Source organism: Miscanthus floridulus, unplaced genomic scaffold (assembly GCF_019320115.1).
Source record: "Miscanthus floridulus cultivar M001 unplaced genomic scaffold, ASM1932011v1 fs_565_2, whole genome shotgun sequence".
Lineage (NCBI taxonomy): Eukaryota > Viridiplantae > Streptophyta > Magnoliopsida > Poales > Poaceae > Miscanthus > Miscanthus floridulus.
This window is the reverse complement of record NW_027096943.1, coordinates 66,102-94,084: the sequence shown is the minus strand read 5'-3', so window position 1 is coordinate 94,084 and position 27,983 is coordinate 66,102. Positions and strand designations below refer to the sequence as shown.

At 42.6% G+C, this 27,983-nt stretch overlaps 2 protein-coding genes across 5 annotated transcripts; both read right to left on the bottom strand.

Annotated features, from left to right (window-relative positions):
• Nucleotides 1-122: 122 nt before the first annotated feature.
• Nucleotides 123-4,658, bottom strand: LOC136532266 (phosphatidylinositol 3,4,5-trisphosphate 3-phosphatase and protein-tyrosine-phosphatase PTEN2A-like). The gene is made up of 10 exons (XM_066524869.1): nucleotides 4,400-4,658; nucleotides 3,776-4,325; nucleotides 3,001-3,106; nucleotides 2,855-2,913; nucleotides 1,636-1,704; nucleotides 1,198-1,374; nucleotides 1,007-1,093; nucleotides 867-931; nucleotides 704-780; nucleotides 123-592 (listed from the first exon to the last, which is right to left on the bottom strand). The coding sequence occupies exons 2-10, from the start codon at nucleotides 4,271-4,273 to the stop codon at nucleotides 486-488; spliced, it is 1,245 nt and encodes a 414-aa protein (XP_066380966.1). The 5' UTR covers nucleotides 4,274-4,325; nucleotides 4,400-4,658; the 3' UTR covers nucleotides 123-485.
• Nucleotides 4,659-6,399: 1,741 nt separating this feature from the next.
• Nucleotides 6,400-22,182, bottom strand: LOC136532262 (sister chromatid cohesion protein SCC2-like). Of its 4 annotated transcripts, XM_066524865.1 has the most exons (28): nucleotides 21,738-22,181; nucleotides 21,542-21,663; nucleotides 17,880-18,016; nucleotides 17,703-17,808; nucleotides 17,358-17,608; nucleotides 17,109-17,219; nucleotides 16,905-17,016; nucleotides 15,299-15,389; nucleotides 15,015-15,201; nucleotides 14,498-14,932; nucleotides 13,427-13,953; nucleotides 13,157-13,361; nucleotides 13,037-13,087; nucleotides 12,765-12,923; nucleotides 12,516-12,680; nucleotides 11,610-11,909; nucleotides 11,375-11,527; nucleotides 10,251-10,420; nucleotides 9,757-9,862; nucleotides 9,294-9,455; nucleotides 8,820-8,924; nucleotides 8,505-8,738; nucleotides 8,289-8,422; nucleotides 7,953-8,204; nucleotides 7,518-7,869; nucleotides 7,303-7,395; nucleotides 7,092-7,217; nucleotides 6,400-6,936 (listed from the first exon to the last, which is right to left on the bottom strand). In XM_066524865.1, exons 1-28 carry the CDS (start codon nucleotides 21,977-21,979, stop codon nucleotides 6,682-6,684), a joined length of 5,343 nt encoding a protein of 1,780 aa, XP_066380962.1. In that variant the 5' UTR covers nucleotides 21,980-22,181; the 3' UTR covers nucleotides 6,400-6,681. The 4 variants fall into 4 exon arrangements, with proteins under 4 accessions (XP_066380962.1, XP_066380961.1, XP_066380959.1 ...); XM_066524864.1 differs by having other exon boundaries at nucleotides 7,545-7,869; nucleotides 13,037-13,361; nucleotides 21,738-22,182; XM_066524862.1 differs by having other exon boundaries at nucleotides 13,037-13,361.
• Between the last annotated feature and the right edge of the window lie 5,801 nt (nucleotides 22,183-27,983).

The window sequence follows — 27,983 nt, the reverse complement described above, 5'->3', positions numbered from 1 at the left end:
TTACAATGGAGATTACAGAGGAACAACGTTCAGCATAAAAGTATGCATAAGTAAATATCTAGAATGGTACAAATTAGTTTTAAGTCATAGAAAAATAAGACATATTTCTTTTGTATTTTTTTGTTAGATAAGAGACAGCAAGGAGAAGCATCTTCTGGGAATGCCTTCTTGTTATTTATGTCCAGAGGAACACATGAAACAATGCAATATTTGAGTTTATCCTCAAGCGTAGTTTGCATATCAAACATATGCTGTACTAAGAGACATAGTCATGCAAATATCAATACATTGGTCATTGGTACTAGTCATTTAAGTTGGCTTTAAGTTGTACGATATCCTTCCTAAACAGTGAGACATTCCTTTATCTAGCATTGCTATATAAAAACAGTGGTGCCCTTACCCACTATGCAAACAGGCATCAAACTATGAAGAATTCATAATATAAGCTACCCAAATATTCCATAGCAAACTGAACAGAGACGAAACTATAAACCTATGAGTAACTGAACGCAAAATAAGAGTGGTTCACAAATGAAGATGCTTACCATTAGTTCTTTTGTTCTTGGATGCTTCTTTGTAGAGAAAAGAACGCCTGCATAACAGATTGATTAATTGATACACTAGAAGATATCAAGCCACAGTATATTCTTAAATTATTGTATCATGACATATGGCAACTTCAGTTTCAATTAAATGGACACACCATTGTGATTAGAGACTGTAATTGATGGCCTAATCCAATAGGGGCATCTATGAAGACGAAACCCTCTAAGCATACACCTGGAAAGTGTAATAACATGGTTAATTACTAAAGCAAAATACGCATGCATATCATTTTGACACCATGGTTGAAAAGGTATAAATGCCTTCGGGGTGGCTGATTTTCACCATTGAAGTAAGTTAAGATGCGCTCGAAATACTTCACATATCTCTGCAATTTTCCCAACATGTTCAGTAAAGACAAAAGTTATATGAATCAACTTTCATAACTATGAGGGTCACTCACAATCTGACTTGCGAGAATAAGCCCTTTTCCATCTACACATCTTTTCTGGTTATAGTATTCAATGGACTCCTCAGCAGTAGGAAAGAACTGTTACAAAAGGGGAAAAAACTCCAATTGTAAGAAATTTGGTTAAGATTTTGCAGTAGGTATCATTCTGATTGGTATGTAGATACAATGCATGGTAACCTTACCTTTAGAAATAGTAGAAGACTCGAGATCATCAATCCTGTCCTTGCCTTACCAGCTTTGCAATGGACAACCACCACATTCTCTATATCCTCCTTCAACCATGAGTAGGCACTATGGCAGAATGATATGACAAGTTGTATTGGAGGACAGTTATGATCATCAAAAGGAAAGCAGGCCACCTGAAAGACGCACACAAAATTAGATTTTCCAATTAATACACCAACAAATTCATCATGCTGCAAGGCCAAACGGGACATCAAGGCACAACAGAAGTATTGTCAAATTACCAAAATACATAAGGAAACTGAGACAAAGATGGGAAACACTTTATACAATCAGTAGATGTGCCACTGATGTTTTAGTATTTTTTTTGTTGGTGTCTGGGAGTATCATGCCCTTAGGTGTAAACTCTAATGTGGAAATGGTAAGCAAACCCATACCTTTCCCTTCAAAAAGAGATGCATCGTTAATAGCCTTTCGGAACAAAGAGTGTACACCGTATACTTCCCCTGTAACATACGGATTAAATTAGAAGACTAAAATGCATGATTAGTTCAAAATTCCTATTTTCTTATAGTGCTACAAAAAAGATAAGCCTCAAATGCAGGTTCTCTTTATAATTAAAGTTCAGAATCTAGACTTATCTAGGCTGCCTTGAATACTGGAAACTAAATAGACAACCATGCACTTAAGCACATTAACTTTCTTTTGTAAGAAGGAAAGGAAATACACTTACCAGGAGGGGAAAGGAATTTTGAAATGCGTGGGGATAAAATAAAGCATGCTCATTAGACAAGATGAAATGTTAACTAAGCACCAAAACTAATGGTCTTATAGTGCTCATTTCATGGATAAAACATGCATATTCTATGAAATTATGAAATTGTTAATATGTATAATAATTATGGGAAAGATGACCATGTAAACAAATTGTCAGTTTTCTCTTTTTCCCTCACGGAAAACAGAGGGAATCCCCTCCTAAAGTGAGCACCCGGGTTTGGGCCCAGGTGCCAAGGTCCTCAGTTTTGTTCTTTAATACAACTAGTAAGCTGTTAAATGATATGTTGGGGTCAAGTGGATCGAATACGAACCAAAAAAAAGTCTGAGCACATTCATATTTATAGCTCAATTAACAATGAAGAAACTACTGACAGAGGGGAAAAATTCAAACCGTATTAGTTTCAGTAGAATTTGGTAGTCAAATCAAATAAAACAGATTATTCATTTATACATTACATCCCTACTGCTCTAAAGGGCGTACCCAGTGCAGAGAAGCTCCCGTTCTGTGCGGGTCTGGGAAGGGTGTTAGTGGCAAGCCTTACCCTCGCCTGTGCAATGCGAGGAGACCGCGAACTCGAACCCGGGACCTTCCGGTCACATCCCTACTGCTCTAACACCGATAATATCCTTCTAAAGTTTATTCCTGTCTCATTCTCAGAGGATGAGCTATGAAGTGCTTGCTCTATTGAACCTAGTCCTTGACTGCCAAAGATGGCTCGTGCTACATTAATAACATGAAGACAATGCAGTAAGTTCAAGGTATGGTGGTGTAGGAAAATGGACAAGAATAGCAATAAACTATAACCAACAATATGAAATGTGTCACCTGGGAAGCATTTATGTTAATTTTTAAGTAACTTAATAACAAGCAAAAGTTACCTTATGGTGCATTTCAAAGAACCTGATGACTTCCTCCATGTGGTTGCGGCTAGAAAACCCTGCAATGGAGTATTACTTTCCCTTTTTCCATGAGGGCATATAAAAGGGAACAAGCTTTAAGGAACATCGAAATCTCGCTTGTATACTGACCTCAAAGTATCCAAAAAGCCCTGAACTCAAGTCACCAGCAGGAAAACCCATAGCAATTATGTTCTCAGTAACATATGTCATGTCTAAATCAAATCCTCCTTCCTGAGTAAGTAGCAGAATCAGATCATTACATCTTTCCATTATATTAAATCTACAAAACTTAATCAACTAAAGGATCATCACTAATATGATCTGACATACAATTCCTTCAGGTGTCAATGACAACAATCAACCCCACATGATTTATAAAAAGGTTAATCAGCAGCATCAAATTGATGATTCTTGCTCCTGTAAGAAAATGTTCCGTTCTCCAATTGCCCTTAGTGTTTATATCAAAGTACATAGAAGTGATGATTTATTATCATCATCAGGCACAAAGCAAGATCTCCCTGATTGAGAAACTAACGTTCAACACGGTCACCTAGGATCTAAGCATCACCCTACCATGTGCCAAGGACCTATAGATATTGAGAGCATGTGTAGAAACACAAAATGCGAGAATTAGATAAACCTGAGTAATGTGTACAAACTTGCTGCAAGTTAGATATGAGCATATAGATTATTATATAGATTTAAGTTGACAGTCATTAGCATCGATGCACACTGGAACAAAAGCACATTATGCAACAAGTTTACCATCACTGAATGAAGATGATGAATGGACACTTGTGTGATTGTATCTTGATTATGTTACACTAGAGAACTGAACAACAAGAGTACTCGAAGATGTCAACTTTCCATCTTCAGATGCCCATGTAGAACTAGAAGTACCTGGTATCGTCTTTTATTCTGTGAGACCATGTGGCGAGCCTTGACTTGCACTGCCTTTACAGCATTCTTAGAGGAATCCACAATGCCTTTCGTCAAAGAACCAAAAACACCGGGCTGTCCTGTTGTTGGGGAGGTGCTTCCTTCAGCACCCTCATCTTGCTGTGCCGCTTTTGGAGACATACGCAGTCCAAGGCCACTTGTTAAACGGGCAAAGGTATTCTTTCCTGTAGGTGATTCTTGACCTGATGAAGGCTGGGGGATTTTTAGGTTCTTAGCCCAGGAGGATAAACCAGATGCAGAAAACACGGATGCTGGCGCCTCACGCCCTGCAGGAGCAGCGGTAGGTGCAGGAGCTGAACCGGCAACCTGACTGGGAGAATCAGTTGAAGCAGCCGGACGAACAGGATCAGCACTGGTAACAGGAGGAGTTGCAACTGGATCCTGATTGTCCGAACTAGTGGGTGGCAGATCTGATGGCTTGACTTGCTGCTCTTCCATGATTGTGTAATCGATGTTAATTATTCCGAGGGACTAGAAAAGCATGTAACATCTGCAAGACCATTACACATGGACAAAAGTCAGGAAGCTCAGGCTTGACCTAAGAAGGCGACGACTTCCTCCTACCTAGAGGCGGAGGCGAGGGAGACAGGATCGAGCTCCGGAGGCGAACTTGCGTCGCAGAGGAGCGCCGGCGCAGGAGGTGGTGGTGGCGGCGGCAGAGGGCAACGTGGGAGGGACGGCGCCGACGAGATCCGAAAGGAACAAACAACAGGGGGCGGTGACGAGATCCGGTTCCGGTGCGCGAGGCGAGGGGCAGTCGGCACCGCACCGGGTGGACCCTGAGCAGCAACGCGACTGACGTGTGGGCCCTCGCACCACGCGTTCTGCATCCGCCGGGCCGTAGAGCGATGCACTAATGGGCCAGGAGGCTTACCAGCCCAACCGAAGGGAACGTAGTACCGTTCCACTATACCACGAAACCATCCTTCCTAAAATAAAAAAAAACGAAACCATCACGCTTTCCAGGTGACTGTCCAATAAGGCGAAGTCGGAGTCTAAAGACAGGTTACCTGGGAGATCAATGCGCGAGAAAGATAGCTTTTTAGAAGTATCGAGTTTGTACATGAGCATAAAGACTCAAATACCGATGCTCATAGGATAGTTCGTAGCTCGATCCATGCTGAGTTAAGGCGGCATGTTTGGTTCTCCTGATGATGTTTGTAATATGTATAATCCTCCTAGCTAGGTGGTGTTGCTAAAAAAACAGGAAACCATCACGCTTCTACTCAAAAAAAAGGGGAGACCATCACGCTGGAGAGTGGAGATCTACGGCAAGCACATATACATCGGGCTTTGCTAGCGTCCGGATGCCCGCGCCTGCAGTTTGTTTTCCACGTTGTTTCGCGCACCCACGTTGTGTCTGCGCCGCCCCGAACGTCACAAACATCGAGAAGAGGTAGAGGGAGCGGCGGATGCCCAGCCAGCGCCAGAAGAAGACATCGAGGCAAGGCAACAAAAAGCGAGGATGAAGATGCAATACCCGATCTACTTTTGAAACATCTAGATGCAACATTTGCAACATACGTCTGAAGACAAATGAAACACTTGGAAAAACACCTGAAAAACACTTGAAATTCATTGTAAAACATACGCAACATCGAGATAACACTCTTGCAACATACGTGTGAAATATATGCAACATCCAAATAAACACACTGCAACATACGTCTGGAAAAACAGATGAAACATTGTGAATAGAAATTTGCAACATACGTGTAGCACATCACAACATCCGTGTAGCATATTGCAACATCCTGATCTACTATTGCAATATTCGCATGAAACACTTGCAACATACCTCTGAACCATCTAAAACACTTGAAACATACGCTTGCAACATGCATTTTCTGCTTTCGGCCTGCCAGTGACCGAGGATGGTGGCACGGCCTGCGCCTGGCTTGGGCCCAGCCAGCAACGACCCCCTCTCCTGGCCGCCTGGCCACACACAGTGGCTGGAAGGAGTTGCTGATCTTCACAAGGTCGGAGAGGATGCCCGTGAGGAGGGACAAGGACGGCGGCGGCCCATCGAGGTGGGCGACGGGGAGTCAGTGTGGGTTGGGTTGAGAGCGGGTGTAGGAAGCAACACGTGTGCTCTCGTACAAACAGGCATCGACTACGTTTCCCGTCTAGAGGAAGGAGAAGAGGAGTTGACCTTCGGGTCCACGTGTAAGAGAAAGGGAGGAAATAAGTGGGGCGGCCGGTTGAGCTATTGGCAATTTGGCCTAGGAAGAGGGAGCGAGCGTGGAACGGTCCGTCCGGACGGACAGACACCCGTTTTGTAGCATCACCTACCTACACAACAATTCAATAATTAATAATAAATCAACTAAAAAATATATCTCAGCTAGCTAGCAGCAACAGCAAACTACTGCATACTGCTTGTCTTTTGCAGCTTACTCTTTTACCGGAGGTAGCTAGCTCCTTTCTTCCCCGGAGAATTACACATGAACGGAATGAGGCTTAGTAGCTGTATATTATAAAGCACTATGAACCAAAAAAAAATTTGCTTAGCACACGTACAGATACAACATCAGCGAGCGGGACAATTACAGGCAAAGGAATCATTTCACAGAAGGAATAATTTCATTCCCATTGAATCAGATCAGAAGCCGGAGCACAACCCGTTTGTCAGTTTTGCCAAAGCCCGACGGGAATTACAAACAGGACAGGGGCAGAGCAAGAAAAGGAGTGCTCCAAATCAATGGCATCTAAGTAAAAAGCTATCTTCCTTTCCTTTCTGCTTCTATGTACCCTAAATGACTTTAAACCTAAAACTCAGCCCTAACTCTCCTTGTGTCAGCTGCTATAGGTTTCCCTAGAATGTACAAAAGCACCAAGACCAGTCATCATACTTGGACCCTCTGCCTTGTCACACGGCCGCCCCCACTGAAGTCGAGCATTCTTGGGCCCCCGGTCCAGTCGTCGTCGTCAGCATCATCAGAATCGTCTCCCCGTGCACCACCACGGGCTTTTGTGACACTGGGGGCAGCCGTTCTCCTGACTCTCGTCGTACTTCTTGGGGTTGGGCGCTTCCTAGTCTGAACTGAAGGGATGAACACAGCAAAGTCCATGGAATCTTCGCGGAGCGCTGTCTTGAAATCCTGAGCATCATGTCCACCAAACCACATCAGCGTCAACCGTGAACAGGGTAGGATATATCTTTCAAATAAAAAAGAGAGTAGCACATGCCAGATACCAAACCATAAACTAATACAGCTTTGTCTTGCCAAGGAATCTTAAGTTCACTATTTAGTACCTGGTAAACAGAAGCTACATCCTGCAGGCAGCTCGGCAGACTGATGTTAGTGTTGCCAATATTAAAAGGAACATTCTGCCTGGAGAATGCTTCTCCAGATTTCGGAGGCTCCTTTAGAGAAAATGCCTGTATTAAAACACAAACAGACCATGTCTCATGTAAATGCACCCATAATAGCAGTACCAATCTCCAAATAAAGAGCAAACCATACCTGACAGCGGGCATCATCTAAACTATAAACAACTTTCAAATGTCTCTTCAATTTCAGTAGTAGCTGGAGGGCTATTGCATCATGGCAATCTCCCTGGCAAAAAAAGAAAAAAAAGTTAGTGAAAATTATAAGATGAAAAAGGTTTCAGGGCAGCAGCCTCCCTGATGGGTCAATTGAAATAATGGACCCTACCACCCAGAACTTCTCTAACACACCTGAACTTTGGTCATGTCCACATCCACCTGCACTTTGGCCACGTCCACATCCACCTGCACTTTGGCCATGTCCACGTCTGAAGTACTGCAAGGATTGTTGTCATTAACCCTTTCAGGAACATATCCCACATTATCATAATATCCGCCAGGCTCTTGCATGACAACATGACTCTCTCTTGGCAATGTTGGCATACCCGCCGTATCCTGCGGTTGAGACATAGAAGTCCACCTTTTCAAATTGCCCTCGACTCCTCCAGCTCTAAGGTGAATAACTCGATTTATATCATAGATCAAGTAAAGTGGTTCATCGGAGCATGTGAAAGGCAGGGAGGCAAGAACTTCAGCACAGTATCTGCAATATGTAGACAAAATGACAGTCAATACCTCATCAAAGAATAGAGCGTCAACAAGTGTATTTTTATTTAAATTACTTACACAAGAAAGCTAACTGTGCTGCGACTCCGGCTATCAGACTCGAATTTCCGAACTATCGAGTGGACAAATTTGTTTCTGGAATTTCGATTTGAACGGATAAGACGGTATATTCTAGATATGCCAGGTTTGACAAATGCAATTGGATTTGATTTTATGTTTGCTGCCATCTTATGGTTGCCGACTATGATTTCAAAGAATTTAAATGACATTTGTAGTCCATCACCCAAGCGGCTTTCAAAAAATGAAGGGTACCTGCAAACAAATTTGAACTGATCAGATAGTGTTTTATTCCAAATATAATAAAACAAATAAGTATGGGAAGTTGGGCCAACTTACTTTTCATTCATATTCATAAGTAGATGATGAGCCAACTTCGAGTTCCCCTCCAGCGGGTCCATTTCAAGTACTATAAGGTGAGGAACGCAGGTAATAGGGTGAACTAAACCCTGGCGAAGTACAACTTCAACAATCTACAAGAACAAGAATAACTTATTTCTATTGTAAAATGATAAGATAAAGTGTGAAATGAAATATAATGCCTGCTTAATTCACCTTAAGTGCACTCTGGCGAACTTGATCATTTGTATCCAAGCACCTATCAAGAATAGAACTCCAATACAATTGGATAATACCACCACATATGTTGGTGTCTCCAGCACCAGCAGCAACAGGCACTTCACTTCTGCCATTTATTTCACATTGTACAGGAGGTTTCGCAGTACTCTCAGCAGTAAGTTGGCTTTCAGCATCTCTGAGATACTCATAGAGGTTTTGAAGTCCTTGAATCTGAGCAGGTGGATTAATTTACTCAATTTTTTCAAACAGAAAATAACTACCAAAAGAAGATGCAATTACAAAATGACATACCTTTAATCTATAATCAACCTCAGAAGATAGTGCTGTCTCTATGAGTTTCAACATATCCTTTTGTAGCATAAATTCAGGCTTCGCAATAAGTATGTATCCCAAAGTCTGAATGTACAAGGGGAAATTGGCATCTTATAGGGAACAGTTCATACAAAAATAAAATAAAATAAAATTTGCAACCTTGTAACAACCAAAGCAACAGTTATGTAGACAGGTGACTTCTGACTTGCTATGCATTGTCATCTATGCTAGTTCCAGTTGCTATGGGTCTCAAATAAATAATGTCAGAGTTCTAAACCCTAACTCGACTAATCACCATGTACAGATATCTGGAGATTGTAAACAAGATTCAAAAGTGAGCAGCCAGTCACATAGAATCACACCATAAACTACATTGAATACAGCTAGGCACGGATGATCACATCACCAAGCAGATATTTTATGTCTTAATGAATTACAAGTGGTCACACACACCTGCAAAGCTCGAACCTTCAAGCTGAAGTCATCCCTGAGAAGATATTTTCTCTGGAGCAAGTGGATAATCTTGGGAAAATCAAGCTGATTTTCAGATGTTAGCATCATTTGATAACCATACCGAAGGAGGAGTCCAAGACAAAACAGTGATCGACCCAACAGCTGAGTTCCAGAATGAATACAATCAGCTAAACATAGCAAAGCTGCTTGTTTGAAACAGAGAGAGAGATCGCAAGATACAGAACTTCGTAGAGAGAGAAACAGTGATTTTCATGCCCAATACATATACAAGATAAATAATAAATGTACTTCTACAGTTGTCCTCAATTGCACATAATAGATAAATGGAATAATTATAGGCCTCATAATACAAAAAAAAAACTACTATGTGAAAATAAGTTTCATTTTTACCATATATTTGCGTAAGATTGCAGCTCACTCAATGAATCAAAAAATGGAATACCTGACTATCTGAACTAGCTCCAGACAGATGCTTGTAGAAAATATTAACAAGGTTTTCCAGTAATCCTGGACCTCTACCTGCTGACTTGCTCAGAGCACAAAGGCACCTGTAAAAAGGCAAGAGAGAAATAAACAAGAATGTTTCAAGGCAAGTCTGGCAAGAATGCAAGATGACCAGAGAAAAAAAAAACACATGAGCTCAATGATCAATGATAGAATAAACTGATGCTGCTAAAACTGCATCTAGAACTAAATATGGAAGTTGTTAAGACTTAAGAGAGAGTAGGGAGATGAAATAACAAGTTAAGTGATGCTGCAGAAGGGTACATAAAAAGTATACAAAGAATTTTTAAAAAAATCAGAACGACAAATACCATCTAAGTTACACCAATAGCATATGAACTCATGAAATGAATTCTCAACTCCAAATAGAACATAGGGAGAAACAATGCTTATCAAACAATAATTAGGGAGGGGGGGGGGGGATGCATTTACTTGATACAAGCATGTACAACTGTCAAATACGAATGGCGAACTATCATATGTTTCAGATCCTTCTCAAGTTCTTCAACAACATTTTGTGGCGGCTTCCTTATGAGTGGAAGAACAGCATCAATCACAAAAATAATACTTTCAAGCAACTGGGCAGCTGATTTATTGTCAACCTGTAGATATAGATGATCAGGAGCAAATGAAATTGTATTGGTAGGGGAGAAACAAATGACAAACTATGATTGATAATCATAGACATTAATGAACTTGCATTCAGTTCCAAATAAGATAGCTCAGATATGTAATTGTGCACAGAACTAACTGAAATTATTAAATTTACTTTTGCTGTAATTTTGACTGTAGCAGCAAAGTACTATACAAACTCACACTGCACAAATGTTTTAGTTGATCACATCAACAAGAATATAGCTACTTCACAAAAATAATCAAAACTCTAGCTCTGCTGTTTACAGTATATGTGTAGTCAAAAACCAACAACAAAACAGCAGAATTTTCGAACATATAGGCATATAGGTTCATGTCTACAGCACAATTAGTAGAGGAGCGTGATAAACAGTATGATGTGGTACGAATGTGCAGCAATGAAGCCACAGCATCAATGAAACCCTAGGTTGTCATAAATAAAGCGACAATAGTGTCCTTGCCCCTGTTGTGAAGACCAGTTGCAATTTTGTCCTTGTTTTTTTTAAGTTTGTGATTTTGCCACCTGCTTTGGGTGAGATTTAATTTTTTATTCATGCACTTTCAGACTTCTAAAATTATTTTTTTGTCAAAGTTTGCTCAAATTTGAAATGTATGCATATTTTGTCGAGATTTGTCATCAAAATTGTTTTGGTATCTGTCAAATGCTCTAAATGTCAAAATAGGGGCAAAATGACATAGTAATCAAAGTAGGGGCAATTCGTATGAGCCAACTAGTCTTTTAATAGCTGAGTTGACACCATTAAGTGGACTTAATGGAATAGGGGTAAACGCTGCCTTCAGTTCAAAAAAAAAAACAGGGCAAAATCGTAAAGTTAGCAAAATGAGGGTAACAATTGGGATTGGAAACAGGGGCAAGAACACAAGAACCTCTATTCTGATAGGAGATGACAAACCATGCTCACCTGAATATTAAGGTATGGTTGTAGTGTCACAACAAACTTAGAAGGATCAGTTACTGGAATGCAGAGTGTGGGATCAACAATACAAAATGCTTGCAAGGCAACAATATAAGGAAGCGCGTGGATTTCCATCTCATTAGCAGCTCCCTCCTCAACCTTCAAGAAAGAGATGTGCGAGAATTAATCTCAAATTATCAATTACACAAACTATTCACTATCAGATTGGGTCAGAAAGTACCTGCAGTATTCTTTCTAATAAGCGTTTGCATATGAATTCACAACGCTTCCGAATTGATGCCACCATGGATGAGTTAATCCCTGCAGCCTTGGTTGACTGAGGGAGGAAGTCAAGAGTCAAGTTACGTTTTATGATGGTAATCAGGGGTTGGTGATTGGGCATCTTCCTCAACATGTCAACAATTTGCTCAGTCTTTTTAGCTATCTCCATTGGAACTGAACTTCCATCAGCAACCAAGTGCTTATGACTCCCAGTTGGTTCTTCAAACCATAGTTCATAAAATGTTTTACATACAAGATCCTACAGAAGTAATGAATATAGTTTATGTTAACTCAATTGGTGATCGAAAGCAACATAAATATTGCAGGCCCAACAATGTTGCATGTTCTTCTGTAATCTGTAATATTACAAAGTATGTTCGGTGTTATCCATTATGGCATCAAGGAGAAACCACAAAAACGATTGACCAGACTAATAGTGTGTCTTCAAGATTGGTGTCACAAATTATTTCATGTGTAAGGAGATTATGTATGGCTAAATAGGCGAGGGGGGGGGGGGGGGGGGGGGGGGGGGGAGCAGAAAGATGTGCATTAACAACTTCCTCTTTCCTTTTGTGTTATCTAAATTTTTCAGATGAGGATGTTTTGTTATTTGGAAAAGCAAAAGATGCAAGGAAGTTTCCCAATTAACATGTAAATATTTTAAGTAACTACACTATCTTCGCTAACACATGAGAGCAAATATTTAAGCATACACACACACCTAAGAATCAACCTATTTACAAAATAAAATTGAAACAATAGGCAATGAAAGAAAAGAAAACATTTGCAATCACATATGAATCTGCTAAGACAATATATTTTCATGACATCAGTCAATTGTTTTCATATCAGGCTATCAGCTCACCTGTACACTGGACTCCTCATCATTAACACGAGAAATTATCTCCACAAAGGCATGAGTTGTGTCCGTGTTCGGATTTGAAGCACAAAGATCCCTTATAATTTTGATTGCACGCTTGCGAACGCTGACTCCAGTGTCCTTTATTCGCTCAGCAACTTTTTCTATATACTGTGATGGGAAGACGCATAGTAAACCATATCGATGCCCACAAATATGTCATAAGGTAACTTGATATGTCATATGTCTACTGACCTTCAGGCCCACATCAGGATGTGAAGCAATATGCCTCCCAACAAGTTCAAGGGCAGCTTCACGAACAGAAATAGCCGAATCACAAAACCTCCCTTCAACAGCAGATTGGACACGTTTGTCACCCAAGACCTCAGGGTCAGCTTCAACTATACTGCTGACCTACAGAGAAGTTAAGTCCTCGATACTGATGAATGATGTCTAAATGAGAAAGATGCAAAACATATAGTTTCATGGGTTACACAAATACTTTCATAGGTTACACATATACTCACCGCACGTAAGGCTTTTGCTCTTATTACAGGAGAATTTTCTCTCAAGCTAGCCTGAAAAGCATTGGGAATTAACTCTAGAACATATAGATTAAACTGAAGTATCTGGAAGCAACCACATACCAAAAGAAGGGCAAGAATTTTATCAAAACCCCTACAAAATGAGTTCTTCTGACCAAGTGCCAAGCAAATTTTCTTTGCTGAATCTCTGGAAATTGCCAGACCATTGCCAGAATCTCGCAGAATCTCCTTGGATTTTAACCTAGCGAGATAGTAGATGATCTCCTTAGAATGTTGGTCCTCTTTGTTCCAGATGCACAGATAGAACCTGCATACAAAATGGTTATAATTCTCCAAAGACACTTGCACAACGAAACATTCCATGCAACATACCATCGAGTAAACAGGTTCCCATCATCTTGTGGACCAGCTTCTTGGAGATAACTCAGTAGGATTTGTCGAACAATATCCACTGCTGGCACCTCAACTGGTTTAGCAGATTTCTTGCTAGCAGAGGCAGCAGTTTTTTTGCCATTTTCTTTAATTTGTGACTGGCAGTATGACTGTAGCACATTGAGCTGTTGTTTGCAAAAACACAAGGGACAGACACTATCACGCTGTAAGTTATCCTGACTACCAGCCCCCATACAATCTGAATGGAAACATCTTCCGCATTCATTACAGGCTATATTTATACCTCTTCCACCAAGACAAACACAGCACTTGTTTTTCAAGATTTTTGAGCCATCACTACCTGCATCAGTGAGATCTTGCAATATCCAAAGCTTCTCCTCACTACAGATGACAGAATCACGCTTCAATCTTGATGCAATACCACCAAGAAGATCAATAGCAAAGCACCGAGCATTAGTGTCCTTAGATTTCAATCCAGCATTCTGAAGCAGCAACACACAGAGAACCTGTACATATATAAAATAGTATTTGAGGGTCATGCAAAACACTTAACAAAGTAATTAAACCAGTAATATTAAGGGCGTGATTGCTTAGATGGCCCAGCGTGGCTTGAAGGTGGATCGTAACCATGCTGAGCATGACCAGCCTGTGGGCAGCATGCAAGCAGGCTTGTTTGGTTTGCTTGCTTCACTCGGGCCATGGTGGATTGGGTAGTTGATTGGTTGCTTGCATGTGGGCCAGGTTTAGCTACCAATTACCTACCTACACTTGCAGGCTGCACCGCGCCAACCAGGCCCACAGGAAACGGATTTCAATCTAGTTTCCGCGGAGCCAGGCCCATATACGCCTCGTGCACCCTCCCCCACCCACCCATCCACCATGGCCTCCCCCGGCCAACCAAACATCCCAATCCTGCATCACAGTAGCCAGGCTGGGCTGGATTCACCCAACCAATCATGCCCTAAGTTTCAAGAATCAGTAATACTAATGCCAGCTCATGCCTATATTTAAGGTCACAGATATAGCAACAGCACTGCTGAGCAAAATTACCTCAAGAATAGAAGCAGCAGCTGGATACTCCGGCAAGTTTAGTATCGTTAGGAAATCCTGAACAAGATTATCTATTATTCCTTTGGTTTCCGACATATCTTGAGATTTAGCAGCAGTAAAACGTTGAAGGACATCAGTCCAAAAACGGCAACAAGCCTCTGTTGCCACTTCATGGCATTTAATTGGATAATAATCACCATCACCAGAGGCATCAACGATAGTGGCCCAATCAACTGTTCCTTTTAAGCTATCGGGAACAATTGCACTAAACTGAACCAGGTGAACTAACAGTGCTGTTATCATCTGGATTTGCTTTTGGTCTTCATCTGCTAGATGGTAGGTTCTAACAGCATTTTTGGAAAACTGCAACTTGCGAAGAAGGTGAAGTGTTTCATCAACCAAGTAACTCCTGTGCTGTGTGTATGATGAAAACACCTGTGCAAAGATTTGAATGTGAGCAAATTCTTTGAAAACTGAATGTGCAGAAAAAAGATTGAGCAAATAGCCAGAAAATTACCGTACAAATCACCCCAATCGCTTTCAATTGTAATAGCTCCATATTATCCACCAAGAATGTAGTAAAGCATGTTTTCGCTAACTGCAGAATACAACTATCTGACAAGCGCACTGTTGTGAGCAGTTCCTTAAGAAAGCCCAATATCAAGCATAGTTTCTGCACAGCAGAATAGACAGAAGCAGAAACTCTGACACAGAAAAAGAAAATAGAATACTATTAGTGCCTGGTAGTGCCCCATTACAAACCAGAAACAACAAAATATTTTAAGTGCATTGATCATGTACCTGTTTGAAGATTTCCTGATGCTCAAATTAGTAGCAGTACGTCTCCTTTTGCTAACTTGTCCATTTTCCAAATCATCTTCATCATCATCTCCTAGTTCACCCAAAGAGAAAGATACATATATATATGAAAAATGTGTGATGTACAAGTTGATTCCAAAAGGCAAGTTTAGTCATCACTAGTGATCATCATAGCTACTCCCTCCGTCCTGAAATATAAGGGTAGGTTTGTCCTAAGTCAAACTATCCTGAGTTTGACCAAGTTTATAGAGAAGAGTTCTGGCATCTACATATCAAAGAGGTAAACTATGAAACTGCATTTAACAAGGTTACAAAAGGAACTTGGCGCTCTCTAGGTGGTGACCCTCTACCTAGAGCCTAGACGCGCCTAGGTGAGCCTAGGCGTTTTCTAGGCGTTAGCATATACACACATATGTGTTTAAAAAAGAAAAGGAAATAAGAGATAAGTGGACTTTATTGAAGAGAAAGTCCCGTTTTGCACCGACAAAGCAGGCCAAAAGAAGCCCAACAGCAGTATTTTCAGCCCAAGTCCAACAAATTCATATATATAGTGTGTAACCCTAACAGCCAATGCTTCTCTCCCATCCCCAGCCGCCAGTCGCTGCTCATCCGCCTCTCTTCCTGACACTTCTCTCCTCTCGCCCGATGGTTCTCCTGCCTCTGACGGTGGCAGCTCTTCCCCTCACCCTTCCTTCTCCCCCATGGCGGCACTGACTTGCTCCTGTCCCACTGCTGCTGCCTGCTGCATCTTGTCTTCTTCCTCCTCCCCCACCGACGACCTCTGCCCGACGTCCCTTCCCCAACACCGCCCAACGTCTGCGTCGCTCGCACATGTCCCTGCCTTAGGTGGATCTGCGTGCATACTGCCGCCAACGGGCTGACGCCACCTAGGGTACCGCCTACCCCCGCCCCCCCCCCCCCCATCCCCAGGCAAGGCAGTACCCCTCCGCCCAGCGCAGAGGCATGCCTAGCCGAGCGAGGAAGAGCGCCTTTTTGAACACTGGCATTTAATAATATTTCTAATGATGCTAATTTGATGTCGTAAATATTATTTTCCTTTTCGATAAACTTTTTCATACTTATAGGACAACTCGAAATCTCTTTTATCTCAGGACAGAGGGAGTAGCACTAAATTATTTGCAGAAAGGTTGGTTGGGCTCAAGCATAATAAAAGCTTGTCACTCATGAAATGCTACAGTACAAAAAAGGATATAAAACATAGAAAACAGAGAATTGTGTGTAACCAACTTAGAAAGGAATGTGGCTCGACAATCATGAAAAGCCAAAGACAGAAATATCAGTTTAGCAATGCATGGCTGGCGTACAATTCACAAAGAGCCTGCAATGTGGTGCAAGGGTGGAAAGGCTTAACGGAGCTTAGGGGCTCTGATCCTAGTTTGTGATTCTTCTACCCGCTCTGCGGTGTCCATGTTTCAACTGTTTGTTTGTGTACAAGTGTACCCTGTCGAGTGGTTATGATCTACCCATGTACTTACGTTTTTTTTGTTACCCAAATAATGAAATGATACACAGCTGTCCTACATATTCAAGGGAAAAAAAGAAATATCAGCATGTACTTTGATATTACCATTGTTTGCAACATTTTCAGCTGGTTTGTAGAGAGCTCGGAAGGTTGGGTTACTTGCTGCCATACAATCTGTGATCTGATGCCTTGAGAAATCAATAATTCGCTCAATAAGCTGTTTTTCAGGGGGGCAAAGAAGGAAAGAGTCAGCAACCATAACAATACCATTTCACAACAAGCTGAGAAAGGAATTCAGTGTGAGCATACTTCTTCTCGATACAGTTGCTTTGGCATATCATGGTGGGTCATAATTGCCAACGCAGCATGACTGGACTCCAAAGCAGAGAAAACCAGAGGTTCAGCATCAACGGCATCAGACTGAAGGTATCCAAGCACTTGTTAGTTGCTAAGTTATAACATGCAAGAAATTTACTAAATCATATCTGAAACAGAATAAGATCAAATTAAATGCAAATTTGAAAAATGTAAACTGCTATGATATGGTAAGTAACTCACATTTTCCTTCACATCTATCGATAAACCTTGAGAACATCGAATCTGACGGTCAATCACATCTAATAACCTTGTAACTGTATCCATAGGAACCTCATGCAATATCCTTTTGGATCGAACAGATGTAATTTCATTCACAAGAACCTTAACATCATTAAGTGGGATTGACAACCAGTCACCGCCATCTCCATCGTCGGGAATTTCAGCTTTTCCACAGAAATCCTCCACCACCTCACAGAAGTTAGCAATAACTTCTAAAAAGCATAATTATAACCAGAGTCAGTAGAATTTGAAAAATAAATAAAGGGAAGCTACATGGGCAGGATATACAAATCAATAGAAACAAACCTTGACTATTAGGAATGCTGGGGGCAGAACTTGAAACAGAATTGTTAATTTCTTTCTTCCTTACTTTTGGCTTCTTTGAAGCAAGGGAATCCAGGGTCAGTTCATTCTACAACAGAAAGCCCCTTAGCACAAGGAAAGGAACTGACATCAATAAGAAACTGGTGGTATCTAACTTACATGAAAATGCTCTCTATGTGAGCCAATTTCATCCTGAGGAAATGCAGATTCATTTCGTGCTTTGCTTGTATTAGGTGTAAGATGCTCAAAGTGCTTCTCACGTTCTTGATTTTGATATCCTGGGCCTCCAAATGGACCTGAAAAACTTGACCAATGTAATAAATAAATTACATATGGCAAGATAAAAAAAAGTCTTACAAAATCAAAAGCATTTGCAGCTCCATAGAAATGCTTTGCTATCATCAAACAGAAGCTGTTTTGACTCGTATTATTTAAACATGAAAAATTATTACCCCATGAATAATGTTACTAGACCATAGGACTAGCAGACAGATAGTCAGATACTCAACTAGCAAGCACACTGCCACAATGGTTTTGGGTTTGATAGCTTGGCATGATAACAAATAAGGATAGAGAGCAGCAACAAGAAGTCTGCACAATATTGCCAAGATACAAAATGCCAAATGAGCAAATTTCCATAACTTCTAGTCTGATAGAAGGAATTGAATTAAGTATTTAAGTTAGAAACATATTATACATCCTACAAAATTGAAAATCTGAATATTAAGAAGGTCATGAACTTGTTGTTTCCACACAAAAAAAATATAGGCCACAACATAAAGCAAGTAATGAGAACACCACACGCATTTAATATTGCATACACATAATGGTTGCACCCACAAACCACAAGGCTACAACAGAGCTGTTCCAAACTTCCTACTGTACCAATTAGAGCTTGATGTGTTCCTATAAACAGCACGCAAATGATGCAGTACAGCCAAGGGGTTGTATATAAAGCAAATTAATAGTACCAGCTGATCGTTGGTACAGTGCAATTTGCATTGGTGGATGCAGTAATAGAAGAAACAACTCGTTTTAAAATAGGATGTATAGATTACGGGAAAGTAGCAATTTAGTCCTTCTAACTTCACTAGTGTTTAGATTGACATGTCCAACGGAGACCTCCAGAGGCACCGGTGCGTAGTGAAATTCTAAGCCAGGATAGTAACGCGAAGAGAGGCAGAGGAAGACCGAAGTTGACTTGGGCAGCGGCAATAAAAGGAGACTTGAAAGGATGGAATATACCCAAAGACTTAGCCTTAGATAGGAGTGCTTGGAAGACAGCTATCCACGTGCCTGAACCTTGATTGCTTCTGCTGGGTTTCAACTCTAGCCTACCCCAACTTGTTTGGGACTTAAAGGCTTGTTGTTGTTGTTGTTGTAACTTCACTAGTGGTTAGATTGGCCCCACTTGTCTATTGTAGCTTGGTCTCTTATGTGCAATTTGTTGCTTACTGATGATCCGGTAGATGATACATTAGCAAGGCATGCCAATTTTTGACAGCTGAACCAATGTTTCGGGAATCAGGACAGGGACTTGTGGGATAAAAAGGAAACTTTAGACAGTCCAGTCCCCATCAAATAGTCATACATAGCATGGAGCTCTTACAGAGAAAATCCGCATCCAATTAGGCAGCGAAAGGACTACAAACATTCAAGCATCCCATATTTGAGAAACAAGCATGCTGAGATAGATCAAAAGAACTGCTAAAGAAAGAGAAGCTCGGTAGTTGGATGACACGGCGTAAGGTTTGTTTAAAAAAATGAAGCAAAAAAATGAGCTTCGTTGTTGGAAAGCCATTGCGACATAATAATTAGGGCAAAATTTACTTCCCGCTTATTCTAACTTAGCCTTAATGACACTGCACACAAGCCATCGAGCCAGGTGCTGGCATCAACCACCATTCAAAGCTTTTTAAATGCTTCAGAACAGTGAAACATAGTGAGACAAAAAAAGTAACGCAAGCATTGGGCTATGGCACGAGTCTAAACCCCCCCCCCCCCCCCCCCCCCCAATCACACACCCACCCACAAAAAAAAACACTCAGGTAGTCCAGCACATCCAGCAGCCCATGTAACGTCTGAGTGGCACAGCCAACCCAGGTCCACCCCTGATTGTGAGTAAAGGGACCAGCTGACAAAAACAACAAAAAGCATTTGATCAAAGTAGGGGGGGCAAATTTGTCAACACCATTAAATAAATATCCTTTAGTTCACCGGGAAAAAAAAATCCCGTGTTGTATAGCGCAGTAAGGAATAAATGATCATCCGGTGCATTTTTTTGCTGTGTGGTCTTCTAGTGGTACATCACTAATGCTATATATGGGGTACATGCAAATGGAACGGACAAAAATAAGTTTTAAGCACTAAAAGTTACCTATTGATGCACCTAATGACAGAAAATGAACTATTGGGCATCTGATTAGTACCGTTCAGTAAAATGTAAACGGCGACCTCATTCTGAACATGAACAATTCCAGGACATGAGAGTACATAGGTGGTTGAGTGCCATCTGCGGCTGTGAGTTGTGACTGTAGTACTGCACACTAAAACTAAGCTGGAATTTGCAACTTGATTTACAATATTAGAACCATCTATATTAGAATAATCCACTGAACCCTGTTTCTCTGAACCAACCAAGTAAGACACCAGAGTCCACGACAGTCCAAGTTGGAATCGATACGTGTCAAATCCAGGTAACCCAGGTCATTTCCTGAACTAATGATGGACACACATTTATGGCCTAGGAAACGCCCATGAGGTATGTTTTACCATGAACTACACAAGTGCTCACTGTTTTGCTGTACATCATATTTAACGATCGTCATGTCCTCCATCCCAGTCCGTGGAACTAGAAACGCCTCAGTGCTACTACACAAACACCGGCAACGCAAAAGGCACAGCAGCAGCGAGAAAATCCTGTGAGCGCCACCTCACTCGACAATCATCATACAATAATTGCAGAGATTGGCACAAGTTCAAAAGACAACTACTTGGGGGCATTTAATCTGTGAGTTACGTGGCGCACAGGTCATCTCCGTGCACTAGGACATCGAAAGCTGAGGAACATACGTAAAACTGCCTTCCCCGCCCCCGCCGTAAACACAATGATACACAGCGCAACGACATAGTTGGACAGGTGAGCATTGGAATGGCAAGAGAATGTGCTTGTCGAAACACCATAAGCAAATGAAACCATTCAAACAGCAGCAAGCCAGACACACACACATCAAACCATCAGGGAGGCAGTGCTAAGCAGCAGCAGGATAAGAAATGTTCAGTCCATGGCAGGCCATTGCAAAGTACCGTTAACAAGGCTAGTCATACATACAGCTGCAGAAGCTGGGAACTAGACAGACTACAATGTTGACTCCAATGAGCAAAAAGCAGCCAGGATTTTGAGATGCTAGCTACGTAGTACTACTACAGTACCTAGCTAGGCTGGTAGGGGCTGGGACCCAGGCCTTGTTTAGTTCCCGGGTGTAAAGTTTTGGGGTGTCACATGAGGGTGTCGCAGAGGATGTTCAGATACTAATAAAAAACAAATTACAGAATTCGTCAGTAAACCGCGAGACGAATTTACTAAGCCTAATTAATCTATCATTAACACATGTGTTACTGTAGCACTTTGTTGTCAAATCATGGATTAATTAGGCTTAAAAGATTCGTCTCGCAAAGTAGTCTGCAATTAGTTATTTTTTAGTCTATATTTAATACTCCATGCATGTGTCCGAACATTCGATGGGACAGGGTGTAAACGTTTTTGCTGAGGAAAAAAACAAGGCCTAACCCAAGGGAGGCTCAATTTGCAGAGCGTTTACCTTGCGAAGACGGCCCGGGCGCCTTGACCTTGAAGGCGTCGGGGTTGTGCTTGAGCACCTCCCTCCAGAGCCAGGAGCACCGGCTGGGATCCACGTCGACGTTGTCCTCCGGGGTGAAGCCCCTGCGGAAGGAAGGAGGCTGGAGTTAGCAACGAGGGGAGTGAGGAGGCGAGGAAGGGAAGGGAAAGGCGCTCACAGGTGGGAGACGTCGGTGTCGGCGAGGATGCGGGCGATGTCGGCGGCCTGCATGATCATGTCGGGGCGGTCGGGCGCGGCGAGGGGCTCGTCGTCGCGGAGCGCGTCGAAGCCGAGCTCGCGCGGGAGGGTGGGGAGCGGCAGCGACGGCAGGACCTCGGAGTGGACGGTGTTGGGCAGCCGGCACGCCCGCTCGAAGCCCGCCCAGCGTCCGCCCCCGCCGGCGCTGGCGCCGGGGTCCATGGGCGAAACCCTAGATGCGGGGGGAGGAGGAGGAGGGCTCCAATTCGCACCGGAATTCGCTCGTTGGGGTTGGGGAGGTGGAGGACGGCTTTGATTCGGCTCGATTTGGTTTGGTTTGATTTGATTTGATTTCAGTTTCAGTTTCAGTTTCAAGCGGAGGTGGTGGGGATGAATGGGGACTGCAGACAAGTACAGTAGGATTTATCTACTGTTGCTAGAGTAGTAAACGTTGGTCGGAGGGTGTGAAAGGAGAAAAGAAGAGGAGAGCGCCCCGATCCCTCCCTGCGAGCTGCGAGGGAAGGAGGAGCGCGCCGGCAACCGCTAGTGGACCGGAGTGTGGCTGGTTACCGAGCTGGATCGTCGACTCAACCAAATTTTAAAAAGGCTTTTCTACGTGCTTCGAAATATTGGGTACGGTTGAGCTGGGCCTGGTCGGTTTGGGCTGGGACTGGGAATGGTGCGTCAGATCGTTTTTTCCCGAGGGACAACATGGGCGCGCACGGCAAACGCACACTCTCGTCTCGTAAAAACTCCACTAGATTCTTAAAAAAAGACTGCACATTAGAGCAAATATATCTGTGCGTTACAACGGAAAAAAATAAACAGTCAAATATTGAAAGGAAAGGAGAATAGGAGGAACGGTATAGATCTAGTTATGTTTTACTTTTAAAGCTATAACTTATTTTGATCCATAGTATAAGTTAATGATGCCAATAATATGATAATGTTTTATTAAACCTATATCAATTATAGCACATCTTTGTATACAAAAGTACAAATTTAAAAGTTTTTTTTTTTTGCAAAACACAAAAATATTTACTCGTAAATATATCATAGCTCTCATTTTCATACTATACATGTATTATTATAGTAATATCAAATTATATGCTTCCTTTGACGAGGACCCATAAAAGTACGTAATTCTAAGATTTGATTCAAGTCAACGAGGAATTAGTTGCCGATATATAAAATACTCGGATAATTATGACAAAAGACATCTCTCTATTTTACATGTGGTGGCACTCGTTAGGGTTGCACTGCTACATGTGTAAAATGCGGACATATTAATTTAGACTAGATTATAGATAACAAACTACTTAACATTTTAGCTTACGGTTATATTAGACAAATCTTACTCCAATCTTATCTTAACTCAAAATTAAACCATAAAGAGCTGTTAGCTTCCTCCGTTCTGATTGTTTTTTTTTATTAATTTTCTCTTCTGTGTTCCTATTGGTTTTTTGTTTTATTTTTCCTTTCCGTGTATATTTTCCCATGTTTTTATTTTTCACGTTTACTTTTTTCCTTTCTATGTTCAGTTCCCTTTTCTTTTCAGTTTTCTTTCCTATTTTCCTTTTCCGTGTCTTTCATGTGTTTTTTCTTCCGGTTTTTTCTTATTTCAATTTTTCTTTTCCTTTTATGTTCCTCATTTTGGCTCCATCTAAGACGCAAAACGCTAGGACGCTCAGGCTGATTCGAATAGAATTTATATTCAGGAAGTCTTACATATTTTAAAACAGGATCTGAGAGCTCTATTTGGATTAGAATTCTATAGAGTGTTCGGCTGAGCTAGATTATTTACTGTTCATACTGAAAAACATTGTTCATGCTGAAATGTTGTGAGAGAAAAACACTGCTCCAGCTGGAAAAATAAGTCGAACAAGCCGGCTTAAAGTGCAGCCGAACACTGCAATTGTCCACATACATGACCCAATACGTTTTGAAATCGGGCTCCGTATCACGTTAGACAAGAGCTATTCTAACTCGTATGAGCATGGATTATATATATAAGTCCGGGCAGGAGAAACTCTATTGTCCGATAGTTAGAGGAAGACGAACCCAAAAAATGGATGGACGAAAAAAAAATAGCCAAAATTTTTGCATCTTTATTATTAGATATAGATTATCTATCTATACCTAAAAAGACTCTAAAATAATCATCTACCAGGTGATACCAAATCTCGATCCTGCTCATGTTTCCATGTATAATACGAATCATCGTACGTGTCCGTATCCTACCCGGTTCTAATACGGAGACTGGATCCACATGTCCTTGTCTAATACAAAGTCTTTAGAGCTCACGTGTCAGTTTCGAGTAATGAGGTTTAGTAAAAAAAAATGATCCCGGTGCAACGCACGGACATATATCTAGTTATAGATAAAAAAAAATGTGCTCTTAAAGATGTATACGAGTAGCAAACACTATTTTATATGCATAGGATACAAAAAAGTTAGGGATAATGCTTCTGTGAGGACGTCCGGCCAGAAGTGTCCGTGCTAGACAGGCCGTTCTGGGCCTACGCGCCAATCGGCCCAACATCAATGTGCGGCCACCGCTACCCAACTCTCCTCACTTGCTCACTCCCGCACCCACGCACCAAGTCCCTTGCTTCCTCCTTCCTTCTTCCGTGGCTCGCACCCCACGTGCTACCCCGATGCGCGGCCATGCCCGCCTCTCTGGCCGGTGGCAGTGCGCTCCCCCACCCCGGCGTCCTCATCCCCACCCCGGTGGCCCCTTCCCCCACCCTAGCACTCGATGTGGAAGCGATGGTCGCACCGCGACAGCGTGTAGGCCATCGTCGTCGACCATCGTGGCGGTCCTCGTCACCACCATCGGCGATGGCTAGGCTCCGGAGCAGCCACCGCTGACCCCCGAGGCAGGAATCGACCGACGTAGCCTCCCCCTCCCCTATGTTCCCCGACCCCTGGCGGCTCCTTCCCTACCCCGGCGGCACCCCTCCCCCACACCGGCGTCCTTCGCACCGGGAGACTGAAAGGTCCTAATGGCTAGAGGGGGATGAATAGCCTATTAAAATTTCTACAACAATACTTAACAAACCGGTTAGACAATTAAGAGGCGAAGCAAATGTTGCGCTAGCCTACTAAAAAGCAAGCTACCTACCACAATTCTAGTTTATATAGTTTCTATCCACTCAATAGCTATGACACTACACTAAGTTAGTGTGCTCTCAAAAGCTAACTAAAGAGCCACACTAACCAAACTAACAAGCTCTCACAACTAGCTACACTAAAGAGCTTGACAACTAGTTTACGGTAAAGTAAAGAGAGTGAGCAAGAAGGTTATACCGCCGTGTCAAGAAAGGAGCCAATCAATCATAAGAATGAACAACAATGAAGACCAATCACTTCAAAATTAAATGATGACACAATAATTTTTTACCGAGGTTCACTTACTTGCCGGCAAGCTAGTCCTCATTGTGGTGATTCACTCACTTAGAGGTTCACGCGCTAATTGGCATCATACACCAAACCCTCAATAGGGTGTCGCACAACCAACACAAGATGAGGATCACACAAGCCACGAGCAATTCACTAGAGTACCTTTTGGCTCTCCGCTGGGGAAAAGGTCAAGAACCCTCATAATCACCACGATCAGAGTTGGAGACAATCACCACCCTCCGCTCGATGATCTTCGCTGCTCCAAGCCATCTAGGTGGCGGCAACTACCAAGAGTAACAAGCGAATCCCACAGCGAAACACGAACACCAAGTGCCTCTAGATACAAACACTCAAGCAATGCACTTGAATTCTCTCACAATCTCACAAAGATGATGAATCAATGATGGAAATAAGTGGGAGGGCTTTGGCTAAGCTCACAAGGTTGCTGTGTCAATGTAAATGGCCAAGAGAGTGAGCTTGAGCCGGCCATGGGGCTTAAATAGAAGCTCCCACAAAATAGAGCCGTTGTACCCCTTCACTGGGCACGACACGGGGTGACCGGACGCTCTGGTCATATTGACCGGACGCTGGACCTCAGCGTCCGGTCACGCGATGCGTGCCATGTGTCCCCTCTCTTTAAATGTTGATCGCCCGATCTCAACAGTCAAGTGATGACCGGACACGCTGCTGCAAAGTGACCGGACGCTGGACCTCAGCGTCCGGTCATTTCTAGTAAGCATCCAGAGATGATTTTTCACGACCGGACACGTCCGATCATGCTCGACCGGACTCACCCAGCATCCGGTCACTTGGCGTTTCCCCTATGTATGACCATGTCAGTGTGATCAGACGTAGCCAGCCAGCGTCCGGTCATTTCAGCGCCAGCGTCCAGTCGACGACCGACGATGTGCTTCTTCTGCTGCTACTGACCAGACGCGCCAGTCCTTTAGAGACCAGTGTTCGGTCACTTACAGTGACCATGTTCACCTGAGTTTAGGGCACCGGTGGCACCATCGGACTATCCACACTCTACGGGCGGACACTCCGCTGGTAAAGTTTCTAACCCTTGCTTAAATGTACCAACCACCAAGTATATCACCTTGTGCATATGTGTTAGTATATTTTCACAAACATTTTCAAGGGTGTTAGCACTCCACTAGATCCTAAATGCATATGTAATGAGTTAGAGCATCTAGTGGCACTTTGATAACTGCATTTCGATACGAGTTTCACCTCTCTTAATAGTATGGCTATCGAACCTAAATGTGATCACACTCTCTAAGTGTCTTGATCACCAAAACAAAATAGCTCCTACCATTTATACCTTTGTCTTGAGCCTTTTGTTTTTCTCTTTCTTCTTTTCAAGTCCAAGCACTAGATCATCACCATGGCATCACCATCATCATATCATGATCTTCATTTGCTTCACCACTTGAAATGTGCTACCTATCTCATGATCATTTGATAAACTAGGTTAGCACTTAGAGTTTCATCAATTCACTAAAACCAAACTAGAGCTTTTAGAGCCCCCAATGCCCACAGATCCAGCGGCCATGGCACTGCCCGCACCAGCCTCTCTCTCCCCCCATGTTGCAATTGTATGTTTTAATTGTTTTAGGCGTTTTCAGAGGTATGTTGTATTTGTTTCATATGGATGTTACAAAAGTAGGTCAGGGGATGTTGCATATGCTCTAATTGTTTTAGGGGCATGTTGCAAGAGTATCTTTCGAGTGTTCCAGATATTTCAGAGGTATGTTTCATCTGTGTTTTCTGGACACATATTACAGTTGTGTTTATCTGGATGTTTCATATGTTTCACACATATGTTGCATGTGTTTTATTCGGATGTTATGTATGGTTGCAAAGGTTTGTGTGTTTTTTCCAGTGTTTCATAAGCATGTTTCAAGTGTTTCAACTTTCTTCAGACGTATGTTACAACCGTTGTGTTTGGATGTTTCAAAGTAGATTGGCCGCGTGAAACACAACTGATTTTATCAATAGTGGGCAATATGAGGCCTGATGGCAAGCTTAAGCATGCAACAACCATGAAAGACGATAGCTTGATGATTTCGATGAGTGCACAACAGCGGCAATTTGTAGATGTCCGTTGTGGCGTTCCATGGAGATCCTCTAGGCTTCAACGTGCATGGTCCTTTCTGAGAGCCCCTACCCTACAGGCCTTGTTGGAGGAGTTCATGGCCCAATAAAGGAGACTGGCCTGACTTGACCTGGTATATCCACATATGCTTGATCCCGCCGCCGCTCCTGATCACATCCCTCTCTTACCGCGGGGAGAGACAGAGAGAGAGAGAGGATCGGCGAGATGATGAACCTGCGGCAGCGGTTCGTGAACCGGGTGGCGGAGAACTACACGAGCAGCGTGTGCTCGCTGCACCACCTGGACGTCTCGGAGCATCTCTTCTACCCGTCGACGGCGAAAGCAGAAGTGACGGCCAGAAGACCAGCGGTGGTCTCCACTCTAGAGTCGCTTCCTGCGCCGACCCACAACTTTCATCCGATGGTGGCCTATAGTTACACCATATATTCGCTCTAGCGAACCCCCGACGCAGCGAGGGCAGGATCTTCTGGAGAAGCTAGGAGGGGCACACCATCGTCCATGATGTTGACTTGCACACCACCTGGTCGATGCTTAGCGGCCTCCGCTACCTTGGTAAAGAGCCCCTCATCATCTCCGTCCCCGTCCCCGACGTCGACGGTGGTCCTAGAGAACAAGAGCACCTCTTCGTTATGTGCTCTGACATTGGCTACCTTGGCTTCCAGGTGCTCAGATTCGACCACTCCAAACCAAAACCTTTCAACCCAA